The sequence below is a fragment of the Canis aureus genome, chromosome 19 (assembly GCF_053574225.1).
Source record: "Canis aureus isolate CA01 chromosome 19, VMU_Caureus_v.1.0, whole genome shotgun sequence".
NCBI classification, from domain to species: Eukaryota; Metazoa; Chordata; class Mammalia; order Carnivora; family Canidae; genus Canis; species Canis aureus.
This window is the reverse complement of record NC_135629.1, coordinates 44020531-44040806: the sequence shown is the minus strand read 5'-3', so window position 1 is coordinate 44040806 and position 20276 is coordinate 44020531. Positions and strand designations below refer to the sequence as shown.

Sequence of the window (20276 nt, the reverse complement as noted above, 5' to 3'; positions counted from 1 at the left end):
TTTCGACTCTTCCTGCCCCCCACCTCCATGTGCTGCTTCTCGCCCACCACCACTCCTTCCTCCCAGGTTCCTACTGTCTGGACAACAAAGAGATACCCACAGACACAAGAGCAACAGGCTCTCCAAGAGCACAGCCCGAGAGAAAGACAAGACCCACAGCATGTGTTTCCCTAAAAACTGCCCAAAGTCAGGCCGTCCGGGGTGTGGGGGCATTCAATTATGGAGCCACCATGCCCCACCTGAGGGCTGATTTCTTGGGTTCGGATGACTGAAGGGCCCCCCTACCTCTGCTTTCCTTCATTGTCGCCTCAATTTGGAATCCAGATGTGAGCCTGTTTTTCAATATAGGCTTAGTGTGAGGTCTGCACATACACATTCGAAAGGAAGTAGGGAGGGCACATTTTCAGACGGTGACCCGCCACTCCCCAGGAGATGACAGTCTCATCATGGCCTCATGCAGGCGCTTCCACCTCCCCATTTTAAAATCCATTTGTGAGAGGGGTGCCTGGCTGGCTCAGTTGGTGGAGCTTGTGACTTTTAAATTTTTATTTTTAAATTTTTATTTGGAGAGCAAGAGTGGGGAGGAGAGGGAGAAGCAGACTCCCTGCTGAGCAGGGAGCCCAATGCAGGACTTACTTAATCCCAGGACCCGGGGATCATGACCTGAGCTGAAGGCAGACGCCCAACTGACTGAGCCACCCATGCATCAGACCATGTGACTCTTGATCTCAAGATTGTAAGTTTAAGCCCCACTTTGGGTTTAGAAATTACTTTAAAATAATTTTTTTTAAAAATCCGTTTGTGAGAATAAGCACGTGGATGAAGATTTAACTGGGAATGTTTCTCACTGAATCTAGAATAAATCCGGGACCCCTGACCAGCCCTAGGGGGCAGCCTCCTGCTCCCACCCTGTCTCAGTTCCTGGCCCCCTGGGAGGACTTCCCTGCCCTTGCAGAACACTCCTCACAGAGTTATTGTCTGACTACCCCACTCCTCCTGCCCTACTGCGCTCCCGGGAACATGTTCTCCTCTTTCTCAGCATTTTCCACCACTTGGAATTCCCCTTGCCCTTGTGTGATTGTTCCGTGTGCGCCTGTCTCCCGTGAGCCTGGATGCTGCGTGGGGCGGCGGCCCATCCGCTCTATCTCCCATGGCGTCCCTGGCACTGAGCTCAGGGCCCAGCACCGAGTAGGTACCCGATAACTACTAGTCGAAGGAATGAATGAGATGCTATATGCGTTTTCCAGCTCTGCCTCGCTGGGGGATTCTGAACATTCATGAGGGGGCTGATTGGAGGGGACCCAAGGGCTGCCATGTGCCACTTTGGGGCTGGGAAGGTACCACAACACAGTGCCACAACCTGAGTGGGTTTTTTTTTTTTTTTAAGATTTTATTTATTTGAGAGAGAGAAAGCACGCGTGCACACACAAGTAGGGGGAAGGGACAGAGGGAGAGGGAGATGCAGGGAGCCTAATGTGGGGTTCAATCCCAGGGCCCCAGGATCATAACTTGAGCTGAAGTCAGATGCCCAACCTACTGAACCACCCAGGCCCCCCTTGAATGGTTTAAGCAACAGAAATGCGTTCTCTGACCACTGTGGAGACCAGAAGTCCAAAAGCAAGGTGTGGGCAGGGCCCTACTCCCTCAGAAGGCTCTAGTGGGGATCCTCCCTCACCTTTTCCAGCCTCTGGGGGCTCCGGTGTCCTTTGCTATGCTGGGCTCGGTGGCTGCGTCGCACAAACCTGTGCCCATTGTCACAGGGCATCCTCCTCCTGTGTCTCGGTGTCTCCTCCTATCAAGGCACGGGTCATGCTGGACTTAGGACCTGCCCTCCTCCCACGTGGGGACCTTACTTAACCGGTGACGTCTGCCAACACCCCTGTTTCCAAACATGGTCACATCATGAGGCTCCAGGGACGCCGTGACTTTGGGGGAACACGGGCCTCCCGCTGGTCTCTCCCGGTGGCCTTCTCCACCCGCTCCCCATGCCCCCTTCTCCAGTGCTCCCCCTTCTCCTTGAGGAGGGGCTCTGCTGGAGCAGCCTTGCCAGGAGGGTGGCCTTCCAGGCAGAGAAGGCTGGGGCTGTCTGCTGCCCTCCCACCGATTTCTGGAAGCTCTAGGTGTGTTCATTTGGATCCTCAGTGGAGCAAATGCCAAGATGGGAGGGAGCGGGGGAGGCAGCCATCCCCACCCAGGCCCGCCAGACCGCCCGGGGTGCAGGTCACCCAGGCCCGCCAGCCCACGGCAGTGGGAGTTTCAGTGAGGTGCTCTCACGTCAGTGAGGGTTGGCAGGCCTCAGAGGGAGTTAGACCGTGAAATCTTTTCCAACACAAGAGGCCCATTTATTTTGACAAGAAGAAAAACAGTGGCTGTGAGACCGGCCCTCAGATGTGGGGTGCGTGCGCCCTGTGGATGCCCGCTATGCCTCATGGTCCATCCACAGCTCTTGGAGGGAATGGAGCCAGTCTTTGGCATGTTTTTGGATATATATATATATATATATATATATATATTTTTTTTTTTTTTTTTTTTTTTTAACAGACTTTGAGAATTGTGAGCATTTTATACTTGAGCTCCCTTAGGCACAAGGTTGGTGGGCATGAAGACCTCAGCTGGTGTGAAATGTGGCAGGTGGAAATAATAAATAGGGCCTCCTTCCCTCCTGTCTCCAGAGCTCACCCTCCAGAGCGGGGTCACCACTCCCAGAGAGCAGGTGGGGGGGCTGCTGCACACCCAGATCCTCATTCCGGTGTCTGGCAGCTTCTAGGGTTCTCCTCGGGCCCCACTGTGGCCGGGACATGCCTCTTCCAGCGCTCACACCCACCCACGCCGATTAATGAAAATGTCGCAGGCACTTTCTCCTTTTTGATGTTGCTTCACAAAGGTAGCACAAGTGTCCCACGTGCGCCGCCCTTCTGGAGTTACCCATTTCTCATTACCCACATAAAATGGATGTAGGCCCATGCCACCAGCCTGGGGGAAGTTGTGCCCTTCCCCGTGGAAGCCGGGCCTGCCAATGGCCTGTGTGTGACAAGGCCCGGGGACTCGCTTCCACCCTCCTCTCTCAATTTCCCAGATGCGCTTTCCCCTCTTTTCTTGCTGCCTCCCTGGCCACTCACTCAGCCTCATTTTCTGGCCTTTTCCTCTCTCTGAATGGTTCAGGACTGGGTCCTGGGCCCTTTCCTCACCAGCTGCCTGCACCTGTGAGCTTCTGTTCCTCCATTTCTAAAGTGGAAATAATAATGGGATTTACCTTGGAGCTGCTGTGAAAATTAAAGGAGGTAATTTAGGTGAGCTTTTAGCGCCCCATGAAAGTCAGCTATTATTAGCATCATGATTATTGAGGACACTACCCGTTCATTGTGATAATGCCTTGAGCCGGGTGCAAGGTCCCGGGTGAAGCACGCAGACCCATACCCACCCTCGGGGACCTTGTGGCTCAGCTCCCTGACTGCCGGGCCCCACAGCGGTGCTGGGGACAGAAGACATGGTTCCCGTGAGGGCTCGGGAGGCAGCCAGGCTCTGGAGGCAGGTGCAGGGGCTCCGGTAGCCGGCGAGCACCCAGGAGATTGTGTCGTGACAGGTGGCGTGTTGCACGGCCGGGCTGCCTGGGGCCCCTCCTGGATCCACCGCCTCCCCGCAGGGGGACTCCAGACGATTCCTCAGCTCCCCTGGGCTCAGTTTCCTCTTCGGCACAAGGGAGCAGATCACAGGACCTCGCCGATGGGCCGTGGCGGGGATTCCACACCGCCACGTCCGTGGATGTAGAGAGCGGAGCTGAGCAGGCCGCGTGACATGTTGGTGATCAGTGTCGCGATCATCGTTCTTGTCGTGGCCACTCAGCGCTCCTAGCACTGCCCCCAGGGAGACGGTGGTACCCGGGGGCACGTGGGGCAAGTCCTTGGGGTCGGTGAGAGATGCAGGTAACCAGTCATTTCCGCAGCTCCGCGGAGATTTCGGGAAGCCCCTGCCCCGCGGGCTTATCCCGCAGCCGCGCCAGCAGCAGGTGTGTCGGGGCGCAGCCGTCGCTGCCGTGCACGCACTGGCAGGAGAGCGTGGAAGCAGCCCGCAGGCCTGAGAATCGGGGTGTCGGGTAAAAAGTCCATGACTCGGGCCGCCCGGGGGCTCAGCGCTTGAGCGTCTGCCTTCGGCTCAGGGCGTGATCCTGGAGTCCCGGGATCGAGTCCCACGTCGGGCTCCCTGCATGGAGCCTGCTTCTCCCTCTGCCTGTGTCTCTGCCTCTCTCTCTTCTGTGTCTCTCATAAATAAACAAAATCTTAAAAAAAAAAAAAAAAAAAAGCCGATGACTCACCCAGAGAAAGGGCAGCCATCGCCTTGACGAAGGCAGCTGCTTGTGAAGTGGTGTGAAAAGATGTTCAAGAGCCTGGTCAAGTGCAGGAGGCAAGGGGGCGGGCCGTGTTCCACTGTGTCACAGAAAAGGGGGACAGGAAGAGATGGACGCGCTGTCCTTGGAGGGGGCGCTGGGGGCCTGGGGCTCCATGGGGGGAGGACGCCTACTTTTCCCTCGGTGCTCGTTCACCTTTCGCGTTTGAAGCTATAGGCACGTCCCGCTTGCTTAAACATCCCAAAGAGGAAGCAGAAGTTGGAGCTGGCTCGTGAAGGAGCACCCCAGTTCACTGGGTCCCGTTAAACATCTTTGGCAGCGCTCAGAGCAGATGGCGCTGGGCGGGGTTGGGCCGGGGCCAGGGGGAGCCCCCCGTCCCCCCGTGGGTGTGTAGGAGCCACGTGGAGCCCTGTGGTCAGGCACATGCCTGCAGCGTGGTGCAAGGGCCGGGGCGCGGGCCTGAGACCATAGGACAGTGGGCTCCAGCAGACGCACACGGCAAGGTCAAGGGCGGAATATCTGGGTCTGGCCCGGGCAGTTTTCCAGGGCAGACGATCATGACACCAAGCACCAGGAAAAGGCCTTCGGCACATCCGTTTCTCTCTATTCTCGGGGCAATTCCACCGTGAAGGCCAAGGCCGGAGCCCCCAGGGTTCTGGGAAATAGATTTGGAGGGGCCGAGCTTTCCTGGCCTGCTCTGGGCATCAGCAGGGACCAGCCCAAGGGAACCTGGGTTCTTCATTCTTCATCCATCTGTTTGAATGAAATATAAAGATTCTTTTCAGAGCTCTCCCTGAAGTGGCCCTCCAGCTTTGGGACACACACAGCATTGTGTGCAGAGACATTCCCTGTAGCCAAGCAAAAGCAACAGAAAGGCCCTTTCAGTTAACTGCAAAATAAGCAGGGCTCTGTCTAAAGACGGGGGCCCTTGGCCTCACGGGCCCCTTGGTAATTCACAGGCTGAGGCACCGTTTGCTGCCTGCGGACTATTGGATTAGGGTTTTTCAAATGCCCTTTAGTCAACAATTCAAGTATATAAAAAACAGACATGTATGCATGCAAACAGATTTTTTAAAAAAGATTTTATATATTTATTCATGAGAGACACAGAGAGAGAGAGGCAGAGACACAAGCAGAGGGAGAAGCAGGCTCCATGCAGGGAGCTCAACTCGGGACTCGATCCCAGGACCTCAGGATCAAGACCTGAGCCAAAGGCGGATGCTCAACTGACTGAACCACCCAGGCACCCCACAAACAGATATTCTTCAGTCAAATACCCTTTATACATTCAAACACATATATTTATATATTGTCATGCTCTTGACTAGCAAGATAGGGGATGTATGATGTAGATTGAACATTTGTACAAGGTCATCACTAAGCTCTAAGAAGGTTTGCAAAGTTACCAGGGTAATAATACAGCCTCCTCTTTGTCTCTCCAAATCTGGGTCATGGTTGAGCCCAATAAATTTTTTTGTTCACCTATAGATGATAATGCCTGTACTCCCTTTTCTGATTTATTTACCAAACATTTAAAAAAATATTGTTTATTTATTCATGAGACACAGAGAGAGGCAGAGAAATAGGCAGAGGGAGAAGCAGGCTCCCTACGGGGAGCTCAACTCGAGACTCGATCCCAGGACCCCGGGATCAAGACCTGAGCTGAAGGCAGATGCTCAACCACTGAGCCACCCCGGCTCCTCTATTTACCAAGCATTTTGAGGAGCCCCTACCATGTGCCAGGCATCGTTCTAGGTTCCTGGGATGTAGCAATGAACAGAATGGCCAATGATCCATAGCCCGGTGAGGTTTGCGTCCTGGTGAGGAGATGGAGGTTCACCACTGTGCCAGGTGAGGACAGGGCGTGGAGACAGGGAGTTGAGAAGGAATTCCTGGAGAAGGGACCACAGAGCAGAGAACGGAGGGTTGAAGCCAGGGGGTCACACCGGTATGGGATGCTGGGGGAGGGGAGGAGGCTCTAGGCAGGCGAAATGGCAACGTCTTGCCACTCTACTTAGATTGCACTCACTTAGCAGAAGCCAGTCCCAGTTAGATCCAGCTCTCCACCTACTTCATACCCACATCTGTGTAACTGAACCTTGGCTAAAGAAAAACATGCCACCATGCCGGCCTCATCAGGATCCATGCCCTGGATCCCAGGGTGGGGGTTGGGATCCCAGGGGAAGCCTCTGTCTTTCTCCAGGCCACTGACTCTCCCACTCCCCTAGATGACCAGTTCCCAACAGCTGTTCCCCTGGCCTCACTCTCAGCTAACTCTCCTTACTTCCTATTTCACCGAGAGAGTTAAAGTAATCGGAAGAGCCACATACCACTCCAAGATTCCAACACCTTATGTACCTACCTCCCTACCTGATGCTAGCCCACATCTTTTCTATCACCATGGCTGAAATACGCAGTGGAGCCCGCCCCTCTCTGCTACTGAAGCACGTCACCCTAGACATTCCCTTCTTTCTCTCCTATAAGAGCAATTCTCCTCCCCCAACCCCTACCTCAGTGGGCCATTCCCATCAGCATAGAAACAGGTACCATTTCCCATATTTAAAAAAAGAAAAAAAAAAAACACCTAAAGAGGCCTCTCTTGATGGCATTTCCCCTCTATTCCACTTTACCCAAAAAAACTCCTGGGAAGGGCCGTTTTGATGCGTGTCTCCCACAAGGCTTCTTCCATTTGCCTTTCTTCAAGTGTGTGCTCAGGGAGAAGGCCCTTGACCATCGTATTCAAACTGGCGTCCCCTCCTTATCTGCATCTTTTCATCTTTTGCCGCCACCCTCCTCACTTTCTAATGTCCTCCACGAGGCACGTGTCTACTTTTATTGTCCACCCTGTCCCACTGGGATGTAAGTCCAAGCAGGACAGGCGCGTCTGGCTATTTTGTCCATTGCTGTGTCCTCAGCACCCAGAGAAGGGAGGGCCCAGGGCATCCTAAGTACTCAGTGATGTTTGTTCAGTGAGGGCACGGTGAGGGCATGGGCCCGGGACTATGAGGAAGTCCGTGTGGCTGAAGTGGTGGAAGAAGGGGAGACAGAGGGGAATTAGGAGGTAGGCACAGGTGGGAGGAGGCCACATAGGGTCAAGGGGAAGATCTTTGTTCTCAGCATGATTCAGGATGCTGCCGGAGGGTTTGGAGCTGGAGAGGTACAGGATCTGATGGATGTTGTTGAGATTCTGGCCAGGTCAAGCTGAAAATCCCGTATTTCACAAGTGTGTTCATGGGCAGGCACTTTTTGTTGTTGTTGTTGAGGGAGAGAGGGGAGGGGAGAGGGGCAGAGGGAGAGGGAGAGGGAGAGAATCTTAAGTAGGTTCCTTGCCCAACACGGAGCCCGACACGGGGCTCCATCTCACGACACTGAGATCATGACCTGAGCCAAAATCAAGAGTAGGACACCTCACTGACTGAATCACCCAGTGCCTTGAGGGCAGGTAATTTTTACATCCCTGTGCCCATGAAAATAAGCTTCCAGACCAAAGGAAAGCTGTGTGTTGATACTGACTTCGGTCCTACTGGCAGGGCCATGGGGAATGATCACCACCTTGGAATAGCTTTCCTGGTAAAATAGAATGTGGAACATTTCTCACTCAACAAAACACATCATTGGTAAACACTGAAACAAAACCATCCATTCTCTGCCTACTGATCAATAAAAATATTTAGTTCTTCAGTATTTTGCTTTTTAAACAACTGATGTGCAAGTATGAACACATATTTTGAGATTCGAATCAACAGATGTTTCCAAGCACACAGAACAGACAACGCCGGCCTACGTTAAATAGTCATGGTTGGGATTCTAAATGTTGGGCACAGAATTGGAAGACATCTCTGCCTTTTAAATATTAAATAGCAGTGGGAAAATATCCAGGTGTCTGCTGGCCATGGCTGTCAAGTCTGAGTGCCCCTTCACAGTAGTAGCATGCTATGTGGTTTGACGCTCATGGGATGCCATCTTTCCACTGACCAAGAGGGGATAAGCCAGTCTGGTGAGGAAATATGTAGATGGTGGGTTCAGGTGTATGTGTTTAGTTGGTGGAGATGGTGCACTAGCTTCTAGAACTGCAATGGGGATGGGGAATGAAACTATGGCTTCTGAGCACTCCAGGCAAGGCAAAATGAGGGTTGCAGGGGGGAACAGATAGGGACCAAGGATAATGGGCCCAGGCGCTGCCAAGTCAGCACGAAAAGAGAAAACCGATTTACAAGAGGCCTGGCTGGTGTTCGAGGCTCTAGTACCAGGGTTGCAGCTCCTAGAACTGGACACCCAGGACGCTGGCTCCAAGCTTGCTAGTCTTCACACGGGGATGGCCATGTGTTCCCAGCGCTTTGTTAGCTACGACCCCAGTACTCGGGGTCAGGCAAAGTGGGCCACAGCTTTCTACTCTGATAGATGCCCTCACCTCTCTGTGTACCAAGAGGAAGCACTGGAACGCTAGACCAGCGGGTCTCAGGTGTGGTCCGTGAACAAGTTAGCAATGCAAATTCTTAGACCTCACCCTAGAACCGCTGAATCAGAAACTGCAGGTAGGTCCCAGCAACCAGTGTTTAATAAGCTCCCTAAGGAATTCTAATGCGTGTTTAAATTTGGGATCCACAGGCTTAGACCAATTCCAGGTGATGCTGATGCTGCTGGTTCCGGGACCATACTTTGAGGACCACTGTTCTAAAGAGTTCATGAGCCTATCGCTCACTTTGTGAGTAAGCCCAGCTATTAATTAATATTACTGAAGACATGGGGACTGTTTACTTTTTTATTTTTTAAAGATTTTATTTACTTATTCATGAGAGATAGAGAGAGAGGCAGAGACATAGGCAAAGGGAGAAGCAAGCTCCTTGTAGGGAGCCTGATGTGGGACTCGATCCTGGGACCTTGGAGATCACAACCTGAGCTGCAGGCAGATGCTCAACCACTGAGCCACCCAGCATCCCAAGGACTGTTTAATGAGGGATTGTGGGTAATTCCTTAAAAGTTTATGTATCTTTGTATCGTTCAAAGTTGTCATCATGAACAGGTATTCCTTTTGTAGACAAATACATTAAAAGACTTTGTAAAAGTAAAAATACCTCATTCTGTATAGTTCTCTACAGCAGTGCTTCTCAAACTATTGTGCAAAGAGTGCACTCAAGAAACTTGTTCCAATGAAGATCTAGTTTAATAGGTTGGATGGAAGGGGGAGTCGGGAATGTGCATTTTCAACAAGTTTCCGGGTGATTACCATGCACGGGCCCATGTAAACCACACTTAGGGGTTACAGAACGAACACAAAGCACGTTTAGGTCTATTATCTTTTTTTTTTTTTTTTTAAGGTCTATTATCTTATTCGTTCCTTGTCACAGTCCTGGCAGACAGAGTGAGGAATTCACTTTTTCAACCACCAGGTACTACTACGCACCAGGCACTGAGCATACAGATAGGGTCTAGGGAGGTGGAAAACCCACCACCCACCAGAAACACTGCATGTTAACAGATAAGTAATTATAAATAAATGATAGAGACTGATCAGAAAAATAGAGACGGTACCCGAAAAAGAAGGCCTCTGGGAGGAGGTGATTTCAGCACCCGTGGGAAGGATGAGCTGGGAAGTTCAAGGTCGGCTCCGGGCAGACACCAGGAGGCTCCTGCAGCTGAAGGCTCCCAAATCGGGGTGGGGGAGGGAGGGCGCGAAGCCCCGGTAGGCAGCTCATTTCCATCTTTGCCGGAGGAAAGCATTGAGGGTGTAAGCTGGGAAGGGATTGGTCTGGTACATCTGCCTTAGGGTCGCTCTGGCTGCTGCCGCCGCACGGGCGCCTGCGACCTGACACCTCTCCGGGGCCACCGGGGCGCTGGTGCAGGGAGCTAGACCAGCGGGTCTCAGGTGTGGTCCGTGAACTCGTTAGCAATGCAAATTCTTAGACTTCACCCTAGAACCGCTGAAGCAGAAGCGGCTGGTAGGTCCCAGGAGCCGGGCCCCGCGCCCCCCGCAGCGCCCCCGCAGCGCCCCCGCAGCCGGGCGGGCGCACCCTGGAGGTGGGGCTGGGACGGTCAGGCACCCGCATCTGAATCAGGAGTCACCGGGGCGCGTTTTTTTTTTTTTTTTTAAGAAACCACTCAGACTGCGTTGTCTCCCTCTTGCTCCCCCAAGGGAGAAGAACGATCATCAATTGCCAGCAGCAGCTGCCTCGGCGACACCAAGAGCAGGCTTCGCGCTGCGGGGAGCACGCTGAGACCCGGGCGCGTTCTTATTGCCGCCCTCCGCGCCCTGAAAGCGCGCGCTCCCGGGAACAATGCGACTTTTTAACACCCCCCCCCCCCCCCCCCGGTTCAGAGGACCTGGGCTCCCGCGGTGGCATCTTGGACACTTCCCGGCCCGTCGAGCCTCAGTCTGCCCACCTGTTGGAGAGGACTTGGGGGCCAGGCCCGGGGCCTCGGATCGCGCACCTCGGGCCTGGCACGCGGGGTCGATGGGCACCCGGGGAAACTGAGGCACGGCAAGCGGCACGTCCCCGCAGGCGACTCGGTGCCCCCCCCCCCCACGCCCGCCAGCGGTCTCCGCGCCGAGCCCTTCCCCCACCCCCGCCCAGCGTGGCCAGGGGCGGGGCGGGGCGGGGCGGGGCCGGAGGGGGGGCGGGGCGGGGGCGGGGCCCGGATCGCGGGGCGGGGGGGGCCGGGCAGTCCCCGCGCGGGGCCCGCTCGCCGGCTCGGAGCAGCCCCGCGCCCCAGCCCCGCCCCGCCCCGCCCCTGCCCTCGGCCGCCTCCCGCCCCGCCCCTCGCGGCCCGGGACGTGCCGGGCCGGCCACCGAGCGGCGGGGACTGCGTGCGGCGCGCTCACTTCCGCGTCCCGCCGCCCTCCGGCCCGCGCCCGCCGCCATCGGACAATAGCGCTTCCCGCCGCGCCCCGCGCCCCGCGCCCCGCGCCCCCGTCCCCGTCCGCGGCCGGGTTGCACTGCTGACGTGCTCACCGAGAAGCCCGGCTTTTTTTTTTTTTCCCTCTATTTCTTTTTCCTTTTAAGATTTGAAAAAGAGGAGAAGAGACGCCCGGCGGGCGCGGGCGGTGAAGCGCGGACAGCCCACAGCCCGAGCTCCAGCGCCCGCTGGGCCTCCGGTCTCATCGCCGCGACCCGGCCTGGGGTCATGACCCTCCCGCCGGGCAGGTGGAAGGCTCTACCTGTCGCGGGCTGGACGTGAGCCGCCGCCGCTCCTGGCAGCCAGCCGGGCCCCAGCACCCGCGCCCCCAGCCCCGACACCCGCGCTAGGCCCCGACACCCGCGGCGACATGGACAAGTACGGCGACCTGGGCCTGGAGGCCAGTAAGTTCATCGAGGACCTGAACATGTACGAGGCATCCAAGGACGGGCTCTTCCGAGTGGACAGGGGGGCGGGCAACAACCCCGAGTTTGAGGAGACACGCAGGGTGTTTGCCACCAAAATGGCCAAAATCCACCTCCAGCAGCAGCAGCAGCAGCTCCTGCAGGAGGAGACCCTGCCCAGGGGCAGCCGCGGCGCCGCCAACGGGGGCGCCCCCCAGGCCCGCCGGGAAGCCGGCTCGGGCATCAGGCAGCCGGTGGATGGTGCGGCCAAGCCTCCTCTGGCCTCGCTCGCCCCTGGGCAGCCCGCGTGCCCACCCCCGGAGCAGAGGGCCAGGCCGCCCGCCCGCGGCGCCGGCCCGGGCAGCCAGGACTGCGGGGCCAAGGAGGGCCTGGCACGCTGGGAGATGCCCGCTTTCCGCCAGCCGGGCCCCTGCGAGGATCCCGCCTGCCTCACCCACGGAGACTATTACGACAACGTCCCCTTGCCGAGCCCCAAGTGGGCCGACCAGCCAGGAGTGTCCCCCAGCGTCAGGCCGGGCGCCGGCAGTGGGTGGCCCGGCGCCCCGGGGACGGACGCGCCGCTGCCCAGACCCTCCAGGGACCATCCCCTGTACCAGCCTCCGCTCTCCCCGAGCTCCGCCAAGTCGTTCGAGAGCGGCCGGGATGGCGGTGCTGGGGGTCGCGCTGATGGGAAGCCAGCCGGGCTTTGGACTACCGCCTCCTCGCAGCGGGTGAGCCCCGGCCTCTCTTCCCCAGGCCCGGAGAACGGGGCCCTCCTGGGGCCCACTCAGCCCAGGACCCCCTCTTTCTTAGCACCCTTGGCCCAGAGCTGCCCCAGCCAAGGAGCTCTTCCGAGAGCAAACTCGGGGATGGGGAGTGAGGTTGCAGGCGCGATGCCCAAGCCCACTGTGGATCCTCAAGCCTGGTTCCCAGACGGACCCAAATCTTACCTCTCTAGTTCCGTCCCACCATCCTCACCAGGCAGCATGGACAGTCTGCAGTCGGGTGCGGCCCCTGGGCTGGGTCCCAAGCCCGTCTGCACAGACCCTGGCATGGGTCCCAAGCTCAGCCCCACCAGCCTTGTCCACCCACCTGAGCTGTCTTGTAAAGAAGGTCCCCCCGGCTGGCCCTCCGATGGCGGCCTGGGGCCTGGGCTCCCGGAGAGCCCCAGCCCCCCCCGGGTGAGGCTGCCCTGCCAGACCCTCATCCCAGGCCCCGAGCTTGGGCCCTCAGCTGCCGAATTGAAATTAGAAGCCCTCACCCAACGTCTGGAGCGTGAGATGGATGCTCACCCGAAGGCCGATTACTTTGGTGAGTGAGAGATTGGTGACCTCACCCACCATGGGTGACAAGGTCCCTACGTTCGGGGGAGGTGCTCCCCATCGGGGATGCTGTAGGTCTCCTTGAGCCGCGCACATATGTGTACGCGTGGCTTCCTCTTTCTGCTGCATCTTTTGATCCAGAGACTTGAAAGCGTCCCTGAGCAGAAAGCGGATCTTGTATCTGGGGGTTACCTACGTGCAAAGGGCGAAAGCGGGGTGGGATTACTCATGACTGCTTTCGAAAAAGGGAAATGCTGTGACTTTGGGTTTTGGGGGTTCCGGGTGTGGCCCAGAGTGTCTTGCAGTGACTGGCTCGTCCAGGACTCGAATGGCAGCAGTTTCTGAGGTCCAGGTACCCCTGTGGGTTCTGTCCCCGGCTGGGCCGGGCTGGTCTGTCTATCTGAGGACCTGTGGTTGGGCAGGGGCTCTCTCTCTGGCCCTGTCTGTCTGTCTGTCTGCAGGTACTGTGTACAGTTGCAAAACTCACATGGAAGATTTTGCTCTCAAGCATTAGTGGTTCTCAAAGTGTAGTCTGTGGGCCCGCAGCATCCCTTCACCTGGGAACTGGTTAGAAAGGCACGTGATGTAGGGCCCCCTCCGCCAAGACCTTTATCTGAAACTCAGTGAGTTGGGGGGGAAGGCCATAGTCAGCGGTGCAGGCAGGCAGTGTGGACTCTCAGGCAGTGTGGACTCTGGGGGAAATTTGAGACCTGTGGGCTAGGTGTCTCTGAGCTCAGCCCCCACCCTGGGTTCTAGCCCGCAGCCAGGTAGCAGCTGCAGCCCCTGCGCCCAGTGGGATGGAAGAGGCTCCTTGCTGGTTTTACTAACAGGTTCAGGGTTCTGTTTTATTCTCTTTAAAACCTTGAATTCTTGGAGGCTGCTGGCTTCAGCTTTTTCTTTTGCTCTGCGCAGGGGTTTGGAGGCAGTGAGAAAGCAGTGTGTTCTGTGGAGTCATGATGTTGTGGTCTCATAGAACTAACTAGAAAGCTCTTTTTAGAAGAGTCTGAGGGTTTTTGTCTTGTTTCCCCCCATTTTTGAACTCTGGAGAATTGGGGTCATAATGTCCCCCTCTGAGGCCAGAGAGCCTTGGGAAGCCGAGTCCTGGGAGGGTGCCCGCTGTGCCACACGGAGGAGGGCAGGGCCCAGGAAGGGCCATCAATCTGTCCTGTCTCTGGGGCCTGAGGTGCTTGCTGGGACGGGGTCCCTGGCGCCCATGGCAGCACGGTGTTACTTACCCCCTGAAGCCTAATGGGACCAGCTCTCACGGCACAGAGGGCGCTCGTAGGTTGGGGTGACTTAGTTGGTTTGTGTGTCTGAGCATGTAGCACCCTCTTACTCCTCTTTTCCTTTGCAGATTTCTCTGGGGAATAACACTTAGCAGGAAATACCGTGGTTTTAAACTGTCAACTGTTGCTAAATTTTTAATTCTGAGCTCGCTAAACAACAAAACAGTACTTCTCTTTTGTCAGGGAGGCAGGTTTACACCCCAGATGGGGGCAGAAGTATTTGCTCACACCAGTCATTCCACATGTTTATTGAGCCCCTGCCTTGCCCTGTTCAAGGCCTCGGTGTCATACACAGTGAACAGGACAGACCGTAATCAAGTCCTGGGGAGAGACACAGGTCGAGGAGGGGATGGAGCCTCCCGGCAGGTGGCAAGAAAATTTCCAGTTTTGAATTGGGGGTCAGGGAACGCCCCATTGGGAAGGTGGCATTTGAAGAAAGGTCTAACAGGAGGCAGTATTTCCTTGGGTGAGCGTGTCCTAGGTGGGCAGACAGCAGGGGCAAAGGCCCTGGGGCCGGTCTGTGCCAGGCCCCACCTGTGCTGGACACTTACCCTCTACTGTTTAATTTACTAGTTGCAACAACCCTGGGAAGCAGGTTCTGTCATTAGGCCTGTTTCACCGATGGGGACGATAAAACCCGGGGAAGTTAGATCATTAACCGAGGCCTCCCAGGTGGTGGTGCTGGGTGAAGCTGCTAGTCGAGCCCCCCGGTTCAGACGCCGTGGCCCTGTCCCTAACCAGCATCGCCACGCTGCCTCCCAAGCACAGATGCGGAAAACTATTTTATGTCCCAATTTATTTATTTTTGTGGCTTTGTTTTTTTAAATTTTTAGTTGAGGTGAACATGACACATCACAAAATTTAGCCATTTTAAAGCAAACAATTCAATGGCATTTGGTACATTCACAGTGTTTTACAAACACTCGCTCTGATAGTTTCAAAACATTTTTATCACCCCCAAGGGAAAATCCTATACCCATAAAAAGCAGTTGCTCCCTATTCTCCCTCCCTCCCAGCCTCTGGAAACCACACCTTTGTGCTCTGTCTCTGTGAATTTACCTATTCCGGATGGTTTAGGTCAATGGAATCCTATTTTATTTTATTTTTTTAAGATTTTATATTATTTGTTCATTCAGGAGACTCTGAGAGAGAGGCAGAGACACAGGCAGAGGGAGAAACAGGCTCCCTGTGGGGAACCTGATGTGGGACTCGATCCCAGGACCCTGGGATCATGACCTAAGCCAAAGGCAGACGCTCAACCGCTGAGCCACCCTCATTTCTATTTTTTGACCAAGCGTGACATTTGTGTGTAGAAAACTCAAAAGGCACCCAAAAACCTGCACAAAGAAGGGTTAAGTGTGTGTCAGTCCCATTGGTCTGTGCTGTCCACCAGCCCTTTGCCACCGAGTGGTGTGTCTCGGCAGCTGCCATGTGTCAGCGCATGTTGAGCCGGTGCAGTGTCACCCATAGGGACGTGCCCAGGTCATGTGAGCTGCGGTCACGGCGGACCTGGAGAAGGGCCCCCCTGCAGGGAGCAAGCCCAGCTGTGGGCCAACCCCCCGCCCCCAGGGTGGCGTTGTGAGGCTGGGGCCTTGTGCCCTTCCTGAGTGGCCTGCTTGCCCACCGCACGGGAGAGGGCCCGCCCCATGGCTGGAAGCTTCGGCAGCCCAGCTCTGTCCGCCCTTCCATGACCGGCGGTGTGGCGGAGGAGGGAGCCTCTCATCGGGGCCTCTGGAGGTCGGTTCTTGGCCTAGTCCTGCTGGGGGGGCTTGAACAAACCCTCCTGTCTTCTAGGCCTCACCCCCCCTCTGTAGTGCCAGGCGGCCGGCCCCAGGGTGCCTCCCCTTCCCTCACTCTGGTGGTCTTTGAAAGCTGTGCCTGCCCCGCACGCTGCATTTCTTGAATTAGGATGAGATTTTACTTCCCAAGAGAAGACTCTCTATGGATACAGGGCCCTTGCCAGAGAGTCGGGGTAACGTCACCGTAACCATCAGGGCGCGTAGTTCGAGCCAGAAGCCAAGCAGAGTAGACGTTTGGGCTGCTTACGTGGGCCCCTCCCTGGGTCAGACAGAGGCGTCCCCGGGGGCGTTTACACTGTGGGAAGAGCTCCTGAGTCCCTGTGCTTGCCTTGGAGAACACTTAAGTCTGAAGATGCCTCAGTTTCCCGTCCTTGATCAGCTCATCTCCGAGGACGCTTCTGGCACCTTCCTTGGCCGTCTTCGTGGCTCTGGTGCGATGTGGTGCTGGGGGCTCCTTCTCCCTCTCGGTCTTTCCCGTTCTTCCTCTGTGGCCTCTTTGTGTCTTTCTGTCCGTGAGGCAAGAGGCAAGGACAGATTCTTGATGCCTCTCGCACCACTGTTTACCCTGCAGGGGAAGGGAAGCGGTCACCAGGCCTTTTGTTTACTCTTTCCTGGCCTTTTCCCCCAGGCATCCACTGTCTTCCTCACACTGGTTCCCTCCTCTCTTCCCCAGGGGAAGGATACAAAGAGGCCACTGTCACAGCCCGGGCTTCCTGTGGAGGGCGTGGGGGGGCCCCGAGGGGATGCCCTTGGGAGGCGGGTGGAGGGGGCTCGGCCCCAGTGAGGGCCTGACATGGCCCATCCCGCAGGGAGTGCGCGAGCCTTTCAGAAGTGTCCCGAGTCGGGGTGAGATATCCGGACTTTCATGTTCCCCCCTAAGGTCACCCATCAGATGTGGGCCGCCCTGGGAAGGCATGACCCTGGTGAGGCGTCCCTCTGCAGCTGGCACAGAGCCCGAGGCCACGTCCCAGTGCACCCCGGGCCACCGGGCCCCCCACCGCAGCCCCCCACAGCCAGGCAGATAAAGACCCCTCGTACCGTGGCCTTTGGGCTCCGTGATTCCAATCCTCGCCACCCTGTGTCTAGTGCCCGTGGCTCGGTGGGCATCGGGCACATGCTCTGCGTTACCCTTCACCGCCAGACACCAGTCGTCTCTGTTCACAGTGGAGAAACTGAGGCCCATGATTTGCTCAGGACCACACAGGCCTACGTGGTGGCGCCTCCACACCAGTTGGGCTCTGACCGCTCGCGTGGTGGGGCCAGGTGGCCTTTCAGGTCTGCGTTTGCTGCTGTTTGTCCCTCCAGTTTCACGCTCCGCCCAGCTGCTGCGGGGGCATCGGTGGGCTCTGTGCCTGTGCCTGCCCTCCCGGCTGCGGGTCTGGGGCTCTGTCACTGCTGACGCCCCCCGGGAGAGAACCACACTCTGCCCTGGGGTGGAGGAGGCCCTGCCCGGCTTCGTCAGGCACAGGGAGGGGGTGGAGGGGCCAGAAGAGACTGGTCGCGGGGTGTCCCTCACCCGGCCAGGGGATCGACGGGCCTCCCCCCACCCTGCATGGAGCAAGAGCAGTCTCGGGAGCCTGTAAACAGGTGTGACTCCTCCTGGGAAGGGCCCCGCCCCCGCCAGGGGCTAGGGAGCCTGTGGCACTTGATTTTATTCTCCTAGGGAAGCAGGAGGTCAAGGACACCTTCCAGAAGAGCATGTAAAAATCCTGTCTGCTCCTTCCCAGCAGACGGTCTCGCCAGCCTCGAGCTGCGCGTGGATTCTCTTGCTGCCCTGTGAAGCACCCCCTCTCTGGCTTTTCCAGCAGCAGATGCTTGAGGTGTGCAGCTCACATAGTGCTGAATGAAACACCGAGGATGGTTCCAGAGCACTTTTCATGGCAAAGGAAATCACACAGGGCCATCCTCTCATGGGGGAGCCTCCCCCAGAATTCCGGGACAGAGGCCTGCATGGACCCTGGACGTCCCGCTTAGTCCCCAAACATCATGCATTTCGGTCAAGCCAAACTAGGGGCTGAAGTAGAGGAGAAGGTGGTGGAAGATCATGACCATGAGGCTCTGAGCGGCTGGCACGGTGCGGTTCCCCGGGGACTTGGCCCCAAATTCCTTCCTGAGTCGCTGTGCCGTACCATAGACCGAACTGAAGCCAGGCTTCTATTGCCATGGGAGTGAGCTTCTGATCCTCCACGTAACTTGCACATTCTCTCACTGTGGCCCTAAGGCCGCACGGGGGCTTTCCCCAGCCACATGGTGCCCACGGGCTCTGTCACACCAGCGTCACTGCTGGCCCCAGCTCCTGGAATTCCTCCCACCATGAGGTCCTTGACCTTCCCCAGCCAGCGGTCCTTCTGGCCAGCATGGAGGTGCCTGCCCCTGCGACCCCACTCTGAGAAGGGGGCTCCGGCTGTTGCCCTGGCAGGCCCTGATGGTGGGCTCCCACGGCGTGTGCCCCGTCCCATCGCACTTTGTCTCTGCGGCCCTCCCTCCCTGGGATGGTGTGTTTGTGCTCCATTCCTCTGTGACCAGGAAAGCATGTCTTGTTTTTTCCATTAATAATCCACAGCATGAAACTGACCTTCTGACAGCGCAGGTCTTGCCAGAGGTTTAAAAAAAGTTATATTTCTTTACATCTTTTTTTTTTAAGATTTACTTATTTATTTATTTATTCATTCATTCATTCATTAATGTGAGAGAGAGGCAGAGACACAGGCAGAGGGAGAAGCAGGCTCCATGCAGGGAGCCTGATGTGGGACTCGATCCTGGGACTCCAGGATCACACCTGGGTCGAAGGCAGATGCTGAATCGCTGAGCTACCCAGGCATCCCACATCTTTTTTTGTTTGTTTAAGAATTTATTTATTTATTTATTTAGGGAGAGAGCATGCAAGAGAGAAAGTGCAGGTGGGAGGGGCAGAGGCAGAGGGAGAAAGAGAATCTCAAGCAGACTCTGCTCTGAGCACGGAGCCCCATGTGGGGCTCGGACCCAGGACCCGGAGATCGTGACCTGAGCTGAAACCAAGAGTCGGATGCTTGACTCTTCCTTGCAGGAGCGCCTTCTTTACATCTTTTGATTTATGAGTTCTACATGGGACACAGAAAACTGTGGAAGAAAGGCCCGATTTGGGGAGTGAGGACACCACGTGTTCTGAGTCTGATCCTCCCAGCGGCCCTAGGGGTGACAGCGGGCAAGCCGCTCCTCCTCAGTGCAGAGCCACGCTGACCTCTCAGGCTCGTCCTGGCCCCAAGTGCTGTGGTTGCGGCTCTGGGTGCCATCAGATGCCTGGGTCTCAGCTGACTGAGTAGCCAGCACTGCTGTGGGCAGCGGCGAGAGCCTGGAAAGGCAGGGGCTGCACAGCCTGGCCTTCCTTCCCCCTTGCAGACTTCTACGGAAGTGGAACACAGTTTTGCGTTTTACTTATGGTTACGTTTTCTATTGCAAAGTGCAATCGTTGTTACTTTAGGTATCTGGAACATACCCTGCAGTTGAAGCAAGAGCCATGAGTCACTGACATGCCTGCCACCCTTAGGATAATCCATGGGAAGATTTTCTGCAGAAAGTTTCCAGTGCAGAGCCGCGGCCGGAGCCCGCTGTGACTCAGGATGCGTCATGTGCTGCGATTCTTGGCTCTCTGGCCAGATGGAGAAGCATTTACTCAGCGAGAGGTCACTTACTGTGCTCTGCAGAGTGTGTCTGAGGAAAGCGGGGTGAGGAAGGAAAGATCCCTAGGAAAGCATCAAACAGGGAGACGCTGGTGTTACAGCCGTCACCCACCCCGAGGCCTTTTGAGGGTCTCATTCTAATTAAACGTGGGGTCCTCAATTCGGGGGACGGCAAGTAGCTCTGGCCGTGGGGCTCATGGACCTGTATTCCCTGGCATGCCCCAGGTTCCTCCCTGGGCTCCTGTGAGGTCTGTGGTGGTGTTGGGTCATTGGATGCCTGACAACGGCCTCTGTCAGGGGCCCACGTAGTGGGTGCTTGGAGGATGTCTGTTGGAGGAATGGAGGGGCTTCAGTTGGGGGTGAAGGGAGAAGAGGAAGGGATTTTATTTTATTTATTTTGTTTATTTTATTTTATTTTATTTTATTTTATTTTATTTTATTTTATTTTTATTTATTTGTTCATGAGAGACACAGAGAGATAGAGAGTCAGAGACGCAGGCAGAGGGAGAAGCAGGCTCCATTCAGGGAGCTCGATATGGGACTTGATCCCGGGACTCCAGGATCACA

General features: G+C 56.3%; 1 protein-coding gene and 1 pseudogene across 1 annotated transcript in view; one reads left to right on the top strand and one right to left on the bottom strand.

Moving 5' to 3' along the window:
- Positions 1–10444: 10444 nt before the first annotated feature.
- LOC144291319 (small nucleolar RNA U3) lies at positions 10445–10565 on the bottom strand (annotated as a pseudogene).
- Positions 10566–11144: 579 nt separating this feature from the next.
- Positions 11145–20276, top strand: part of LIMD1 (LIM domain containing 1) — a 70243-nt gene continuing 61111 nt past the window's right edge. The window contains exon 1 of the mRNA XM_077859186.1: positions 11145–12954. Coding sequence (XP_077715312.1) covers positions 11610–12954 — 1345 coding nt within the window. The 5' untranslated portion in view covers positions 11145–11609. The remainder of the gene's footprint in view (positions 12955–20276) is intronic.